This window comes from Protopterus annectens, chromosome 2.part0 (genome assembly GCF_019279795.1).
Source record: "Protopterus annectens isolate FY-2018-M chromosome 2.part0, PAN1.0, whole genome shotgun sequence".
Lineage (NCBI taxonomy): Eukaryota > Metazoa > Chordata > Ceratodontiformes > Protopteridae > Protopterus > Protopterus annectens.
Window position 1 is genome coordinate 1,296,587,026 of NC_056728.1, and position 18,466 is coordinate 1,296,605,491.

At 38.4% G+C, this 18,466-nt stretch overlaps 1 protein-coding gene across 3 annotated transcripts in view; it reads right to left on the minus strand.

Annotated features, from left to right (window-relative positions):
- Positions 1-18,466, minus strand: part of EGF (epidermal growth factor) — a 1,284,649-nt gene that overhangs the window by 698,451 nt on the left and 567,732 nt on the right. For all 3 annotated transcript variants that reach the window (XM_044061467.1, XM_044061466.1, XM_044061465.1), the window contains one exon: positions 9,221-9,346. In XM_044061467.1, the coding sequence (XP_043917402.1) occupies positions 9,221-9,346 (126 nt within the window). The remainder of the gene's footprint in view (positions 1-9,220; positions 9,347-18,466) is intronic.

An 18,466-nucleotide genomic window follows, 5' to 3' on the forward strand; every position in this document is an offset into this window, starting at 1 on the left:
CGGGAGAGACTCAACCCATAATATATGAAACTGAACCATATCAGCAGATTCCAGACATTAATGTAATGGAGGCTGTATATATGTAGACAAAGAGGGAGAGACTCAACCCACTATACATGAAACAGAACCATATCAGCAGATTCCAGACATTAATGTAATGGAGGCTGTATATATGTAGACAAAGAGGGAGAGACTCAACCCACAATACATGAAATAGAACCATATCAGCAGATTTCAGACATTAATGTAATGGAGGCTGTTTATATGTAGACAAAGGGGGAAATACTCAATCCACAATGCATGAAACAGAACCATATCAGCAGATTCCAGACATTAATGTAATGGAGGCTGTATATATGTAGACAAAGAGGGAGAGACTCAACCCACAATACATGAAACAGAACCATATCAGCAGATTCCAGACATTTATGTAATGGAGGCTGTATATATGTAGACAAATAGGGAGAGACTCAACCCACAATACATGAAACAGAACCATATCAGCAGATTCCAGACATTAATGTAATGGAGGCTATATATATGTAGACAAAGAGGGAGAGACTCAACCCCCAATACATGAAACAGAACCATATCAGCCGATTCCAGACATTAATGTAATGGAGGCTGTATATATGTAGACAAAGGGGGAAATACTCAATCTACAATACATGAAACAGAACCATATCAGCAGATTCCAGACATTAATGTAATGGAGTCTGTATATATGTAGACAAATAGGGAGAGACTCAACCCACAATACATGAAACAGAACCATATCAGCAGATTCCAGACATTAATGTAATGGAGGATGTATATATGTAGACAAAGAGGGAGACACTCAACCCACAATACATGAAACAGAACCATATCAGCAGATTCCAGACATTAATGTAATGGAGGCTGTATATATGTAGACAAAGAGGGAGAGACTCAAACCACTATACATGAAACAGAACCATATCAGCAGATTCCAGACATTAATGTAATGGAGGCTTTATATATGTAGACAAAGAGGGAGAGACTCAACCCACAATACATGAAACAGAACCATATCATCAGATTCCAGACATTAATGTAATGGAGGCTATATATATGTAGACAAAGAGGGAGAGACTCAACACCCAATACATGAAACAGAACCATATCAGCAGATTCCAGACATTAATGTAATGGAGGCTGTATATATGTAGACAAAGGGGGAAATACTCAATCTACAATACATGAAACAGAACCATATCAGCAGATTCCAGACATTAATGTAATGGAGTCTGTATATATGTAGACAAAGAGGGAGAGACTCAACCCACACTACATGAAACAGAACCATATCAGCAGATTCCAGACATTAATGTAATGGAGGCTGTATATATGTAGACAAAGAGGGAGACACTCAACCCACAATACATGAAACAGAACCATATCAGCAGATTCCAGACATTAATGTAATGGAGGCTGTATATATGTAGACAAAGAGGGAGAGACTCAAACCACTATACATGAAACAGAACCATATCAGCAGATTCCAGACATTAATGTAATGGAGGCTGTATATATGTAGACAAAGAGGGAGAGACTCAACCCATAATACATGCAACACATCCACATCAGCAGATTCCAGACATTAATGTAATTGAGGCTTTATATATGTAGACAAAGAGGGAGAGAATCAACCCACTATACATGAAACAGAACCATATCAGCAGATTCCAGACATTAATGGAGGCTGTATATATTTAGACAAAGAGGGAGAGACTCATCCCACAATACTGGAACAGAACCATATCAGCAGATTCCAGATATTAATGTAATGGATGCTGTATGTATGTAGACAAAGAGGGAGAGACTCAACCCACAATACATGAAACAGAACCATATCAGCAGATTCCAGACATTAATGTAATGGAGGCTGTATATATGTAGACAAAGAGGGAGAGACTCAACTCACAATACGTGAAACAGAACCATATCAGCAGATTCCAGACATTAATGTAATGGAGGCTGTATATATGTAGACAAAGAGGGAGAGACTCAATCCATAATATATGAAACTGAACCATATCAGCAGATTCCAGACATTAATGTAATGGAGGCTGTATATATGCAGACAAAGAGGGAGAGACTCAACCCACTATACATGAAACAGAACCATATCAGCAGATTCAAGATATTAATGTAATGGAGGCTGTATATATGTAGACAAAGAGGGAGAGACTCAACCCACAATACATGAAACAGAACCATATCAGCAGATTCCAGACATTAATGTAATGGAGGCTGTATATATGTAGACAAAGAGGAGAGACTCAACCTACAATACATGAAACAGAACCATATCAGCAGATTTCAGACATTAATCTAATGGAGGCTGTATATATGTAGACAAAGGGGGAAATACTCAATCCACAATGCATGAAACAGAATCATATCAGCAAATTCCAGACATTAATGTAATGGAGGCTGTATATATGTAGACAAGGAGGGAGAGACTCAACCCACAATACATGAAACAGAACCATATCAGCAGATTCCAGACATTAATGTAATGGAGGCTTTATATATGTAGACAAAGAGGGAGAGACTCAACCCACAATACATGAAACAGAATCATATCATCAGATTCCAGACATTAATGTAATGGAGGCTATATATATGTAGACAAAGAGGGAGAGACTCAACCCCCAATACATGAAACAGAACCATATCAGCAGATTCCAGACATTAATGTAATGGAGGCTGTATATATGTAGACAAAGGGGGAAATACTCAATCTACAATACATGAAACAGAACCATATCAGCAGATTCCAGACATTAATGTAATGGAGGTTGTATATATGTAGACAAAGAGGGAGAGACTCAACCCACAATACATGAAACAGAACCATATCAGCAGATTTCAGACATTAATGTAATGGAGGCTGTATATATGTAGACAAAGGGGGAAATACTCAATCCACAATGCATGAAACAGAACCATATCAGCAGATTCCAGACATTAATGTAATGGAGGCTGTATATATGTAGACAAAGAGGGAGAGACTCAACCCACAATACATGAAACAGAACCATATCAGCAGATTCCAGACATTAATGTAATGGAGGCTTTATATATGTAGACAAAGAGGGAGAGACTCAACCCACAATACATTAAACAGAACCATATCATCAGATTCCAGACATTAATGTAATGGAGGCTATATATATGTAAACAAAGAGGGAGAGACTCAACCCCCAATACATGAAACAGAACCATATCAGCAGATTCCAGACATTAATGTATTGGAGGCTGTATATATGTAGACAAAGGGGGAAATACTCAATCTACAATACATGAAACAGAACCATATCAGCAGATTCCAGACATTAATGTAATGGAGTCTGTATATATGTAGACAAAGAGGGAGAGACTCAACCCACACTACATGAAACAGAACCATATCAGCAGATTCCAGACATTAATGTAATGGAGGCTGTATATATGTAGACAAAGAGGGAGACACTCAACCCACAATACATGAAACAGAACCATATCAGCAGATTCCAGACATTAATGTAATGGAGGCTGTATATATGTAGACAAAGAGGGAGAGACTCAAACCACTATACATGAAACAGAACCATATCAGCAGATTCCAGACATTAATGTAATGGAGGCTGTATATATGTAGACAAAGAGGGAGAGACTCAACCCACAATACATGAAACAGAACCACATCAGCAGATTCCAGACATTAATGTAATTGAGGCTTTATATATGTAGACAAAGAGGGAGAGAATCAACCCACTATACATGAAACAGAACCATATCAGCAGATTCCAGACATTAATGTAATGGAGGCTATATATATGTAGACAAAGAGGGAAAGACTCAACCCACAATACTGGAACAGAACCATATCAGCAGATTCCAGATATTAAAGTAATGGATGCTGTATGTATGTAGACAAAGAGGGAGAGACTCAACCCACAATACATGAAACAGAACCATATCAGCAGATTCCAGACATTAATGTAATGGAGGCTGTATATATGTAGACAAAGAGGGAGAGACTCAACTCACAATACGTGAAACAGAACCATATCAGCAGATTCCAGACATTAATGTAATGGAGGCTGTATATATGTAGACAAAGAGGGAGAGACTCAACCCATAATATATGAAACTGAACCATATCAGCAGATTCCAGACATTAATGTAATGGAGGCTGTATATATGTAGACAAAGAGGGAGAGACTCAACCCACTATACATGAAACAGAACCATATCAGCAGATTCCAGACATTAATGTAATGGAGGCTGTATATATGTAGACAAAGAGGGAGAGACTCAACCCACAATACATGAAATAGAACCATATCAGCAGATTTCAGACATTAATGTAATGGAGGCTGTTTATATGTAGACAAAGGGGGAAATACTCAATCCACAATGCATGAAACAGAACCATATCAGCAGATTCCAGACATTAATGTAATGGAGGCTGTATATATGTAGACAAAGAGGGAGAGACTCAACCCACAATACATGAAACAGAACCATATCAGCAGATTCCAGACATTAATGTAATGGAGGCTTTATATATGTAGACAAAGAGGGAGAGACTCAACCCACAATACATGAAACAGAACCATATCAGCAGATTCCAGACATTAATGTAATGGAGGCTATATATATGTAGACAAAGAGGGAGAGACTCAACCCCCAATACATGAAACAGAACCATATCAGCCGATTCCAGACATTAATGTAATGGAGGCTGTATATATGTAGACAAAGGGGGAAATACTCAATCTACAATACATGAAACAGAACCATATCAGCAGATTCCAGACATTAATGTAATGGAGTCTGTATATATGTAGACAAAGAGGGAGAGACTCAACGCACACTACATGAAACAGAACCATATCAGCAGATTCCAGACATTAATGTAATGGAGGCTGTATATATGTAGACAAAGAGGGAGACACTCAACCCACAATACATGAAACAGAACCATATCAGCAGATTCCAGACATTAATGTAATGGAGGCTGTATATATGTAGACAAAGAGGGAGAGACTCAAACCACTATACATGAAACAGAACCATATCAGCAGATTCCAGACAATAATGTAATGGAGGCTGTATATATGTAGACAAAGATGGAAAGACTCAACCCACAATACATGAAACAGAACCATATCAGCAGATTCCAGACATTAATGTAATGGAGGCTGTATATATGTAGACAAAGAGGGAGAGACTCAAACCACTATACATGAAACAGAACCATATCAGCAAATTCCAGACATTAATGTAATAGAGACTGTATATATGTAGACAAAGAGGGAGAGACTCAACCCACAATACATGAAACAGAACCATATCAGCAGATTCCAGACATTAATGTAATGGAGGCTGTATATATGTAGACAAAGAGGGAGACACTCAACCCACAATACATTTAACAGAACCCTATCAGCAGATTCCAGACATTAATGTAATGGAGGCTGCATATATGTAGACAAAAAGGGAGAGACTCAACCCACAATACATGAAACAGAACCATATCAGCAGATTCCAGACATTAATGTAATTGAGGCTTTATATATGTAGACAAAGAGGGAGAGAATCAACCCACAATACATGAAACAGAACCATATCAGCAGGTTCCAGATATTAATGTAATGAAGACTGTATATATGTAGACAAAGAGGGAGAGACTCAACCCACAATACATGAAACAGAACCATATCAGCAGATTCCAGACATTAATGTAATGGAGGCTGTATATATGTAGACAAAGAGGGAGAGACTCAACCCACAATACTGGAACAGAACCATATCAGCAGATTCCAGATATTAATGTAATGGATGCTGTATGTATGTAGACAAAGAGGGAGAGCCTCAACCCACAATACATGAGACAGAACCATATCAGCAGATTCCAGACATTAATGTAATGGAGGCTGTATATATGTAGACAAAGAGGGAGAGACTCAACTCACAATACGTGAAACAGAACCATATCAGCAGATTCCAGACATTAATGTAATGGAGGCTGTATATATGTAGACAAAGAGGGAGAGACTCAACCCATAATATATGAAACTGAACCATATCAGCAGATTTCAGACATTAATGTAATGGAGGCTGTATATATGTACACAAAGAGGAAGAGACTCAACCCACAATACATTAAACAGGACCATATCTGCAGATTCCAGACATTAATGTAATGGAGGCTGTATATATGTAGACAAAGAGGGAGAAACTCAAACCACTATACATGAAACAGAACAGAACCATATCAGCAGATTCCAGATATTAATGTAATGGATGCTGTATGTATGTAGACAAAGAGGGAGAGACTCAACCCACAATACATGAAACAGAATCATATCAGCAGATTCCAGACATTAATGTAATGGAGGCTGTATATATGCAGACAAGGAGGGAGAGACTCAACTCACAATACGTGAAACAGAACCATATCAGCAGATTCAAGACATTAATGTAATGGAGGCTGTATATATGTAGACAAAGAGGGAGAGACTCAACCCATAATATATGAAACTGAACCATATCAGCAGATTTCAGACATTAATGTAATGGAGGCTGTATATATGTAGACAAAGAGGAAGAGACTCAACCCACAATACATTAAACAGGACCATATCTGCAGATTCCAGACATTAATGTAATGGAGGCTGTATATATGTAGACAAAGAGGGAGAGACTCAAACCACTATACATGAAACAGAACCATATCAGCAGATTCCAGACATTAATGTAATGGAGGCTGTATATATGTAGACAAAGCGGGAGAGACTCAACCCACAATACATGAAACAGAACCATATCAGCAGATTCCAGACATTAATGTAATGGAGGCTGTATATATATGTAGACAAAGAGGAAGAGACTCAACCCACTATACATGAAACAGAACCATATCTGCAGATTCCAGATATTAATGTAATGGAGGCTGTATATATGTAGACAAAGAGGGAGAGACTCAACCCACAATACATGAAACAGAACCATATCAGCAGATTCCAGACATTAATGTAATGGAGGCTGTATGTATGTAGACAAAGAGGGAGAGACTCAACCCACAATACATGAAACAGAACCATATCAGCAGATTTCAGACATTAATGTAATGGAGGCTGTATATATGTAGACAAAGGGGGAAATACTCAATCCACAATGCATGAAACAGAACCATATCAGCAGATTCCAGACATTAATGTAATGGAGGCTGTATATATGTAGGCAAAGAGCGAGAGACTCAACCCACAATACATGAAACAGAACCATGTCAGCAGATTCCAGACATTAATGTAATGGAGGCTTTATATATGTAGACAAAGAGGGAGCGACTCAACCCACAATACATGAAACAGAATCATATCAGCAGATTCCAAATATTAATGTAATGGAGGCTATATATATGTAGACAAAGAGGGAGAGACTCAACCCACAATACATGAAACAGAACCATATCAGCAGGTTCCAGACATTAATGTAATGGAGGCTGTATATATGTAGACAAAGAGGGAGACACTCAACCCACAATACATGAAACAGAACCATATCAGCAGATTCCAGACATTAATGTAATGGAGGCTTTATATATGTAGACAAAGAGGGAGAGACTCAACCCACAATAAATGAAACAGAACCATATCAGCAGATTCCAGACATTAATGTAATGGAGGCTGTATATATGTAGACAAAGAGGGAGAGACTCAACCCACAATACATGAAACAGAACCATATCAACAGATTCCAGACAATGTAATGGAGGCTGTATATATGTAGACAAAGAGTGAGAGACTCAACCCACAATACATCTAACAGAGCCATATCAGCAGATTCCAGACATTAATGTAATGAAGGCTGTATATTTGTAGACAAAGAGGGAGAGGCTCAAAGCAATAAACACACTAAGAGAAGAAAGGGAAGAACCTCAACAGAGGCCTAGTTTTCTCTTGTGATTGTAAAAACAAAGAGCTTCTCAAAGACAAGAATCTCTGCAGCACCTATTAAAAAACACAGAAGTTATTGAAGTAAAATAATGGAACTGCCAGAAACAAAAGCAATGGAGAGTAATTGGCATGCATTGCCTTTTGCACAAGAGTGAATAGAAAAAGATATAATCATACCTGTATTTATAGGTGAAGAGGCTATACACTCTTCTTCACGTCACTGTACTGATAAAAATGTTCCCACTTTGGCAGATTTGCAGATAAGCAACTCAATTTAAGAAAGTGTAGTGGAAAGATAATACATTAAGCAGAGTCAGAGAAAATAAATCCAAAATGAGCAGATTGGCCCCAATCATGCATCAATATGTTGAGCTGAAAAAGGATTTGCTGTATGGGATAGAAAAAGGCAAAAAGAAATATTGCACAGACTTTTAGTGGGAAATTCTTTTATAACACTTGTAATAAAATTGTCATATAGCTTTATTATATATATATATATATATATATATATATATATATATATATATATATAGGCAGTTTTCCAATAGCCAGGTAAAGAAAACAGAACTAGAATATAATATATTGTAAAAGTTAATGTGATATGCTACAGACTTGAAAATATGGACTTAAACCCATATCCGGTACTTAAAAACTGACTGAATTTAATGTCCTTATTCTAAAAGGGTCACAATTACAAATACCCTTTAGCTTATTATTTTTAAGTTAAACTTTTTTCCATTTTGTGCTGCCTTATGGCTGTATAATGAATAATTTTATTTATTTATTTTTATTTTATTTTGCTTTTGTTGACCAGATTTAGTCAAAAAAATCTTTTGCAGTGGATGCCCGTGGAGAAAAGCTCCCATACATTAAAACATTTTTAAACAGCTATTCAGTACTATACATAAACAGATACTAAATAATATACAATTACACTTACATTTGTTAGATTACATACATATGAAAATAGAGGAAATGAATACAGTATAAAAGATATTTATGCATTAGTAGATGATGAACATTGAACATTTGAAAAGGTGTGTTAGTGGGTTTGTCAGATAGATAATAGTGCTTAGAAATTCAAAGAAATTGAGATGAGGGCAGGAACTAGATAGTGCATAAAAAGTTAACATTGTAGTTAAAAGGAAAGGGTGTAAAGTAGGTTCTGATAATAACCATGCAGTTCCCCCAAACACCCTTGTTCTCACACCTTGTTTTGTCAAACTACTTAGCAGCGTACTAACCTGAGGCACTGCAGTGCTTCCCATCAGGCTGAAGTCTGTACCCAGGGAGGCAGTCACACTTCCAGGACTGTGGAGTTAATGGTTCACACACCTGACTGCATCCACCATTGTCTGCTGATGTGCATCCTTTAAAAAAGATAGCAGAAAAATGGATTTTCTTTCTCCGCATTACAGAAGGAAAATACCACATTTACACAAGTTTAAATAAAATGATTGCATAGCTCTCACTGAGCTTTATTCAGCTTGACAGTAGTCCGTTTCTTTTTATAGAATCTTACTTTTTTGTTATTATTTCACTGCAGCTAACCTTCTTTAGTACAAAGCAATCCACAAATATGGTTCCTGTTTTATGATACCTATAATCAGTCAAAGGATTCCTTCTTTCTCAGTGATGGAAAAAACTATTGAAGTTGTAATTTTGCCATAGATTCTGAACACTAGCCCTGAGTACATACCCTGTCGCAGCATTGTAGTCTTACAAGATCATATTTAGTCTTCCTGTCGAAGTTTCATGACTGACTGAAGCCTTGATCTTGCTGAACTCCTATATCCTTCATACCCTCCTAATTAATAATTTCTTTTGTGTTCTTTATAACCTCTGCCAAACTGGCAAATTGTTCATTTTAAACTAATTTAACTACATATGTCTCTTTTAAAACCAGTTGTTTTCCTCCACTTATGACTGTTTTTTATCACACAACCTCTACAATTCCCACTCATTTCAAGGTCCTAATAGAATCATGCTCAGCTCTGTTGATATAATTTCCTCTGACCTTGTTTTCTCCTTTTTTTCCTCCATGCCAACCTCCATGAACAAGTCCTCCAACACAAACATCTATGACATCATTAAACAGCAATACTTCAAAGATAGTTTAAGGAAAGAAAGCAACATATGAAACATGTTACAAAGAAATGATGAAGAAGCAAGCTGGCAGTCAGTTATTAGAAAATGTATTTTTAAGTTTCCATAACAACACAGATAAATTCTTCCCTTACTGAGAAAAAATATTGTGCAAAAAACTCTTCCTCTTACAGAAAACATAATAACCCTTGACAGTTACAACTTCAGAATTACCTGAAATGTGCTATAGGATAACCAACAAAGTAGGACATTTCTGTAGCACTCTAATATCCACTGTAACCAACTACTCAGTAGGACAGGAGATAACAGTCCTTAAATGGGATTAACTATCTCCTAGCATTTATATCTGTCAGCCTTAAATGACTCATTTTGGACAAATATTGAGGATCTTAGCCTTCTAAACATTTAAGCCAAATAACTTAGAAATAAGAGTTGAGAATGTCTTGTCTGTGTCATCCTCTGCAGGTCAGATATTCTATCTCTATCTGAGACATGGCTTGGACCCATTTTCAGGGAACATGAAATAATTATAACTGGCTAGTCTTATTATAGGCATGAAACATATATGATGGTGCCAGTGGTTTTATAGTTTGCACTTCTCATGCCTTTGATTTTCACAAAAATGACTATTAACCATCTCAGAAAGCCAGTGAAAAGCAATTGTACCTCTTGGAATTGGAGTTAACAAACATTCCATGCTACTATCTACAGACTGAAATAAGATAACAGTAGGACTCACCAATGCCCACAGTATAAATAAGAAGTTAAGCTGCCTACAGGCTTAAACTTCCAGTAATGGAACTGGGGTATTTGCTGTTACAGAAACATGGGTCAAATGGCCATCCTGCATTCAGATAATAAATGCTATTTGACTTAAAAATGTAAATAGCTATGCATTTCATTAGATATGAAGAATGTATAATTGCTTTCTTTTAATTATATGAAAATATGTATGTTTCTTTACTTATTGCTTTAGGAGCTGCATTGCATCATCATGGAGCAGAACTGTATTAGCATTCTTTAGCTAGTTTCTAAAAGAAAGAATAGTTCAGTTTGCTTTTTGAAATATGTTTAACTTCTGTGGAGTGCACTCCATGAAAGCCACGATTGTGCTTTTCTTTCTGTTTCTCTGTGACTATTATTTGGATTTTGGGAATCCTAAAAGGCAAATATTTGGATTATAGACTTGTTAGACCTTATTTACATCCTAAGGTTAAGCCATCAAGCCATAAGTACTTCAAAATATCAATTATAGAGTTAATTAGAATGTTTCTGTCATTAGTCTATTACATGTGAAATTATTTTATTTCCTTTTCTGTTCAACTGAAATACTGGTGTCTATGATACTGAAGTCATTCTAGTTGTTTACGCAAATCTTATGACAGAAGTCTTGTTTCATTAGTGACGAGTAAGATCACAATGTTTGTGTGACAGTTGCTATCTACTTACGCATTTGTTTGTTAACTGGGGGAATGAGCTGGTCAAATGATATTTTTTATACATTTTCTGAGTCAAAAGGGATTCATAAAAATGCAATTAAATAAGTCACACAGTAGAGAAACGGCAAAAGTATATAACAGTTATAAATAGTAGAGTATGAAATACAAAAGAAACTAAAATGTGAACTAAATGGTTTGCCATTAAACAAAGTTAAATATATGAATTTCACTTATTGGATAACAATCAGGCATAGTGTGCTTGGCATGCCTTTTGAACAGTAAGATTGTTTGCCCATCAGCAATCATGACATAATGCTGGTTGCTCATTAAAACAGTAATCAATAACAGAGGTCTATTAGCAGTCTTATTGGCAACAACAGCATGCCATTAATACAGGTAAACGATACTGTCACAGGAGTGGTATCAGAAGCCCTTCCTGGGAAAAATTGTGACATCATACGTGTATGAGAAAACAGCTTGAATAAATTTCACTGTTCAACTCATTTCAGCTCACTAAGCAAGGAAACCAGGAGTTTGTTTTCATCCATCAATTTTTCAAAACTAAAGATACAGAAAGAAGTTATGAACATGAAGTCATCCACATCCAAGTCAAAATAAATACTGCAAACTGCAGTTTTATAATGTACTGTTGCATCACCTCCACATCACCTCAAAATGCTAACCACTTCCTTCATAATCACATAACCGTCTCTATAATGGTAAATATATCTCTATCTGGGACCTAAATAATCCTGCTGTTGACTAGGAAAAGTATACCTTAACCAACACATCAACTTCCAACACTACTAAACTTCATAGACTATAACAATCTCATTCACATGGTAAAAGTGCAATAAGGTGACAGAAATATAGAGGATATCATCCTGACAAACATACCTGCCAGCTGTTCAGAGCTAACTATATTCCCACCAGCTTTTCACTCTGATCATACAGTGCCATGGCATTCTTCATATAATCAAGTCAAACCTAATAAAAAGCCACCATTTTTTAAGAACTTTCAAATGGTAACTGATGCCCTGAGCATTCACCTTGATTCACACAACTGAGATCATATGCTAGGTCCTCCCAACAAAGTCTTGATGAATCATTCATGACTCTCTAAAACATTTTAAATAACACCTTTGATAAATTCATCCCTGTGATGAGGAACTATAGTGGAACATTCTGCAATAAACCTAAATGTTGGAATTACAAAATCAACAAATTATTAAACCAAAAGTAATGAGGATATGAAACCTTTAGTCTTTCACCAACCCAGTAACACAAGCCTTAAGTCAGTTCCATCTAAAATAACTCAATAAAACAAGAAAAGCTTTTAATTCAAGATAAAACTTGATAAGGACAGGTGACAATAACAAAGCATTGTACAGTAACAAAGGAAAAATGTATGAAAACACTCAAGAATTTAGTGCACTTGAACAAAATGGCATCACTACAACAGAGCAAAGTGATACAGCTAACACACTAACATACGGATCTGCAGTGAATTTCAAGTCCTAAAAAGGAGCTCCATTCACCCTTCCCCTTCCTCTCTGTGACATAATCTCACAAGAAATTACATCTAAAATGGTCACCTTTGCCTTAAATAAGATCAGAAACACCAGTTCCATGAGACCAGACTGGATACCAGTAAGTGTAATATGTACACTCAAAAATAGTCTAGTGTACCTATTTATACACATTCTTAGTAGATAATTAAAAAATTACTATAACATGCTATCTGGAAGCAGGCTATTGTAGTCACACACTACAAGGGACGTTGTTTCACAAACTCCAAAAGTAGAAGAGAATTACAAACTGGTTACACCATGATATCTGGAAGCATACTATTGTAGTCCCAAACTACAAGGGAGATCCTTTCACAAACTCCAAAAGTTACAGACCAATCAACCTTACAAGGATATTGAACATATTGATGCGGAAAATCATCATGTATCTTATTCAATAAGATTCAGGAAAAAAATTTCTGAAGTTGAAAAAAATGTTTTTTGAGGTTGAGGACTAAAAAAATAATCTGAACCTCTGAACTGCAGCACAGCGCTTATAGGTTCATAGGTTCATAGGACGATACTAGGCTATTGGCCCGGAGGCCCTTTTAAGCCTAGCCAAGATTTTTACTATGTTCCCACAAAGTCAGCACCTGTTTCCCCCATCCAGCAGGGACACAGGTGGGATCCCAGGGGTGTATTTTCTGTTTCCCATCCAGTCATCCAGGTTCCTCTTAAACAGGGCTAGTGGGGTACTCTGCTTGACATGGACAGGGAGTCTATTCCACAGATGGGGAGTCTTTGAGACACAAATTTATCCTGCCAACAAGTTCTATTAATGTCAAAGACCAGGTTGAAGCCTTGTATGTGGGTTGTGCGAGTGGAGTTTGTCTTATGGATATGCAGCAACTCCATCAAGGCTGGGTCTGAGATGGCCTTGTATGCCAGACACAGGTCACCTCTGAGCAGTCTGTATGAGACTGAGTAGAGGGACAGGGCTTTTAGCCTATTTGTATAGGGCAGATGTTTAAGACCCTGGATTTTCCTGGTCAGGAACCTCTGTGGTCTCTCCAGCTGCTGCATGTGCTTGGCAATGTACATGCTGAAGGCGACATTGTACTCGATAATGGGTCTGATAAGGGGGAAGTAAAGGGATGTTATGACCTCCTTGTTCCAGGATGAAATACCCTTACTGATGAGGTGGGCCATGTAGAAAGCCTTCAGTACAACGGAGGCAACTTGGAAGTCAAAAGTCAGGTTGCTATCAACCTGGGTGCCCAAGTCCCTCATGAATGATTGCATGTTATTAATGTGATAATTAATGGGGACACCATTTTCCCCCAAAGGGGATAATGATGCATTTTTTGGCATTCAGTTTAAGGCTCTGCCTCTGGTACCAGTCATTAGTCTGAGGATGTTCACATCACTGTGGGAATTTAAGACAGCACCCAGCTTGCCATCATCTGCAAACGTGGTCAGCCACAGACCACTGGTTTTGACTTGCACCTCAGAAAAGCATATCTCAAACGGTAGAGTCACCAAGACCAATCCTTGGAGTATGCAACTCATTACGCGTCTACTACTAGAGGTGGCTTCCCCTATTTTGACTGAGTTGGTTCTATCAGTGAGCCAGTTAGCTAACCATCTTGTAACATATGGGCTGATGCCTAGTTGGGAGAGTTTATCTATTATGCCCAAGTGGGGAATTGTGTCAAAGGCTTTGGCTAGGTCAGGGTAGCTGGTGAGCACTGTCTTCCCTCGTCCATGGCTTTGGTGACTGTTTCAAAGAAGTCGACCAAGTTTAACAGCCATGATCTCTCTTTGACAAAACCAAACCTTGTGGGGTCAAGCATTTGGAGGTTGCCAATGTCCTTGTTTATAAGGTCCATGATAATGCTTTCCATGGGCTTGCAGATCAGGCTAGTTAAGCTGATGGGCCTATAATTGCCTGGGCCAGTGGACACTCCACCTTTGTGTAGAGGGATGATAGCGGCTGTCCTCCATTCAGCTGGGATGAAGCTGGTGCTCAGGCTTTGGTTGAACAGGGTGCCTAAATGGTACCAAGAACTCATGCCTGAGTTCATGTAGAAGGCAGCCAGGGATGTTGTCAGGTCCCATGGAGGCTGTATTTTTTTTCCTTTGAGAGGGCATTAAACACCTGCTCCCTGGTGATGGGGGGGGGGGCAGATGCTAGGGATCTCCTGGTTTACTGATGGGAGTATTTAAGTTTTCACTGAACCTCTCTGCCAGCAGGTTGGTTATATCTACAGCGTTTCTGTATGTGGTGTTCTTGACCAACAGTTCAGAGCAGATTTGGGTGTTACCTTTGAGATTGTGGATGTATGTGAAGAAGGCCATGTGATCATCCTTAATGGATGTGGCCAATTTGGACTCGAAGTTAGCCTTAGAGGATTTCACCAGTGACCTTACTTACTTGTTCAGACAAAGGAGAGATTGATTCCAACTTAGCACCTGCTCCTTCTTGGTCCTGGACAGCATTTTTTTCCTTTTGTTATAGAGTTTGTTTACTGCTGCTGTCCACCAGACAGGTTTCCTCTTCCTTCAGGAAGATGATTTGGTCCTGTCAGGTATTGCTGAGTCCATGCAGCTATGTAGGTGCTCATATAGTTTTTTGGTGTTGGCTTGGACATTAGTGCTAGTTCCAACTGAAGGGACAATGGCTGTGAAGCTGCTTATACCTGCTCTCAGGAGGTTGTAGTCAGCTTTGTTAAAAGTTTTTTTGCTTGACACTGGCAAAGGGGGGGTCATGGGAGATGGTGACTTTGAAAGTGATTGCTTTATGGTTGGATCTTACCAAGGAGGATGACAATGTAGGGGTGCTACAGTGGCTACTCATGTTGGTTAGTACCAAGTCCAGGATATTTTCACCTCTCATGGTGGTGTCCAGCAGCTTATCCAATGCATTGGCATTGATGAAGTCTCTGAAACTCTGGGAATTCATGTTTGGACTAGAATAGGTCTTCCACTCTACAGTTGGGTAGTTAAATTAACCCACGATCAAGGTAGAGGGTTGAATCTTGATGGATTTAAGTAAGTCCAGATGGGTGGTGTAGGTGTTCTGAGTCATGGTTGGGCGTCTGTAGCTAGCTATGATTTGAATAGGTGTTTTGTCAACAGTTAACTGCACCTGGAGTGTCTCCTGTGTGTCATACTGTTTGACCAGCCTGGAGGTGTGTATGCATTTGATAAATATTGAAACTCCACCTCCTTTGGCTTTGTAGCCCTCCGTTTGGGATCTGAAAGTATGGTAGGATGAGTTACCTAGTAAGTCAGGGGTGCTCTCAGCAGCTTTGAACCAGATTTCAGTGACTGCACAAATGTCAGCATCTTCCAGGGCAAGGAATGCTTGCAATGAGTACAGTTTCATGTTAAGACTCCTAGCATTTAGCAGCATGACCTTTAAATTTCATTTAGAAGAATTGTTCATGTTGGTAATTTTGTCCTCATGACTTTGTCTAAAAAGGCACTATGGGGGAGGCAAGAGCCTTTGCCAAAAGCCTGAAGCTCAGGGGAGACAGATGAAGACCATCTATGGCAAAGTATCGTAGTCTGTCAATCATGTCCTTCCAGGCTGTCAGGTAATGGATCCCCTTGGAATGACACCAGAAACTAAGCCAATTGTTAAAATCAATCATTTTCTGTTTGCATTGAGGCATCATTCTGGGTGATGGTAGGAAGCTGCTTAATGCTAGGGACATACCTGCTTGAGACACATATTCAATGAGTTCAATCATGTCTCTCTTTATATAGTCCAGAGAATATGTCTTAAGTCATTCACACCAACATGGACTATGACAGAGTCATAACAGTACCCGTTGTTAAGAGACTTGAGTGTGTGCATGATATGGTAGATTCTAGCACCTGACAAGCAACTTACCATGACTTTTTCCTTGTCTAGCCTGGTGAGGGGCACATCTGTGTGGGTTTGTGGCTGGGCCTTAGAGGCTGTGAGACACAGCCATGTGTACTATGTGTGGTGCTTGGTGTTGTGGTTTGTGATGTGCATGTGTGTTTTTGCTTCAGAGGTCACTTTTGTTTAGGTGTGTTTTTGTTGAGAACCTCCGCATATGTGGGAGTGTGTTGTACAGGTGTGGGTAGTGTAAGAGGTGTGGTGTTTATAGTGTTTGTGCAAACATTCTTCTCAGTGCCAGATGTACTGACTTCTGATTGAGACAGCAATGATTCTAGGTTCTTAATATAATTACATCTCACATATTATGTCCCTAGGTGGCAGTTGTAGAAGGTTGCCTGTGTACATGAGGCAGTTGCTACACTGTTACAGGATGCCCATATCAACCAGACTAGCAGGAGAAACCATAGAAAATTGTCCATCCATGGTTGTCAGAATCTGTGGAAGAGAGTTCTGGGATAGTAGAATGGGTACTAGCTGAGGAGAGTATCTATATGTGTGAGTAGGGCTGGATAAAATTAGTACATTAGCTGCAAGAGAGGACCTCACTTACATAGGAGTGCTGGTAAGAGAAGAAATGCAGCTGAGATACCTCACAAAGGGTTAAAACAGTGCTGTGGCAGTGTGTGATGCACAAACAAGCACAAACCCGAGCAAACTTGGGGTTTAAGTACCACAAAAATTAAAGTAAAATAGAAACACTGAAAATGAACAATCAACCCTTGTCCCTGAGCTCTTAGTTAAACACCCTTTGCCAGACCAGTTCCAACCAGTTCACTTACTCCCACTAAGTGCAGGTAGGCCCTAGCCAACACAAGATGGCATAGCAGGGAACACAGGAAACACTGGAATCACTCAAACAGATCTGCATACAGCAAAACCTGTAACCAGACTATGTTAAAGATATTTAAATCATGTTTAGGTCGTTTTAACACAGGAGAACAGATACACACAAATATAACAGCAGAACAGTTCACGATCAGTTAATTAAACAGTTTAACAGCAAAACAGTGAAAAAATACAGTGCACATGTAATGCAAGTTAATAAAACAGCACAGTTAATCAAATACAAGTGCAGTATAAGTCAAAATAAATTGAAAAATGGCACTTAGTTTTGTGGATTTTCTCAGCAACTTTGAAATCACCACTGGGTAGATGCAGAATGCTCACCACCTTGTAGCTCAACTAAAACAAGCAAGTACCACAAAACAAAGGTAAAATAAAAACACTGTAATTGACCAATCTACCCCTGTCTCTGAGGTCTTAGCTAAACACCTTATGCCAGACCAGATGATCTTCGTGTTTCACTGTTGCAGTCATTACACCTGGACTGCAACAGTGAATACACTCGAATATCTACATTTATGGTAAGTGTACACGACTGTACTTTCCAACCAGTTCACTTATTTTCACTAAGTGCAGGTAGGCCCCAGTCATCACAAGATAGCATAGCAGGAAACACAGGAATCACACAACCAGATCTGGATACAGCAAAACCTGTAACCA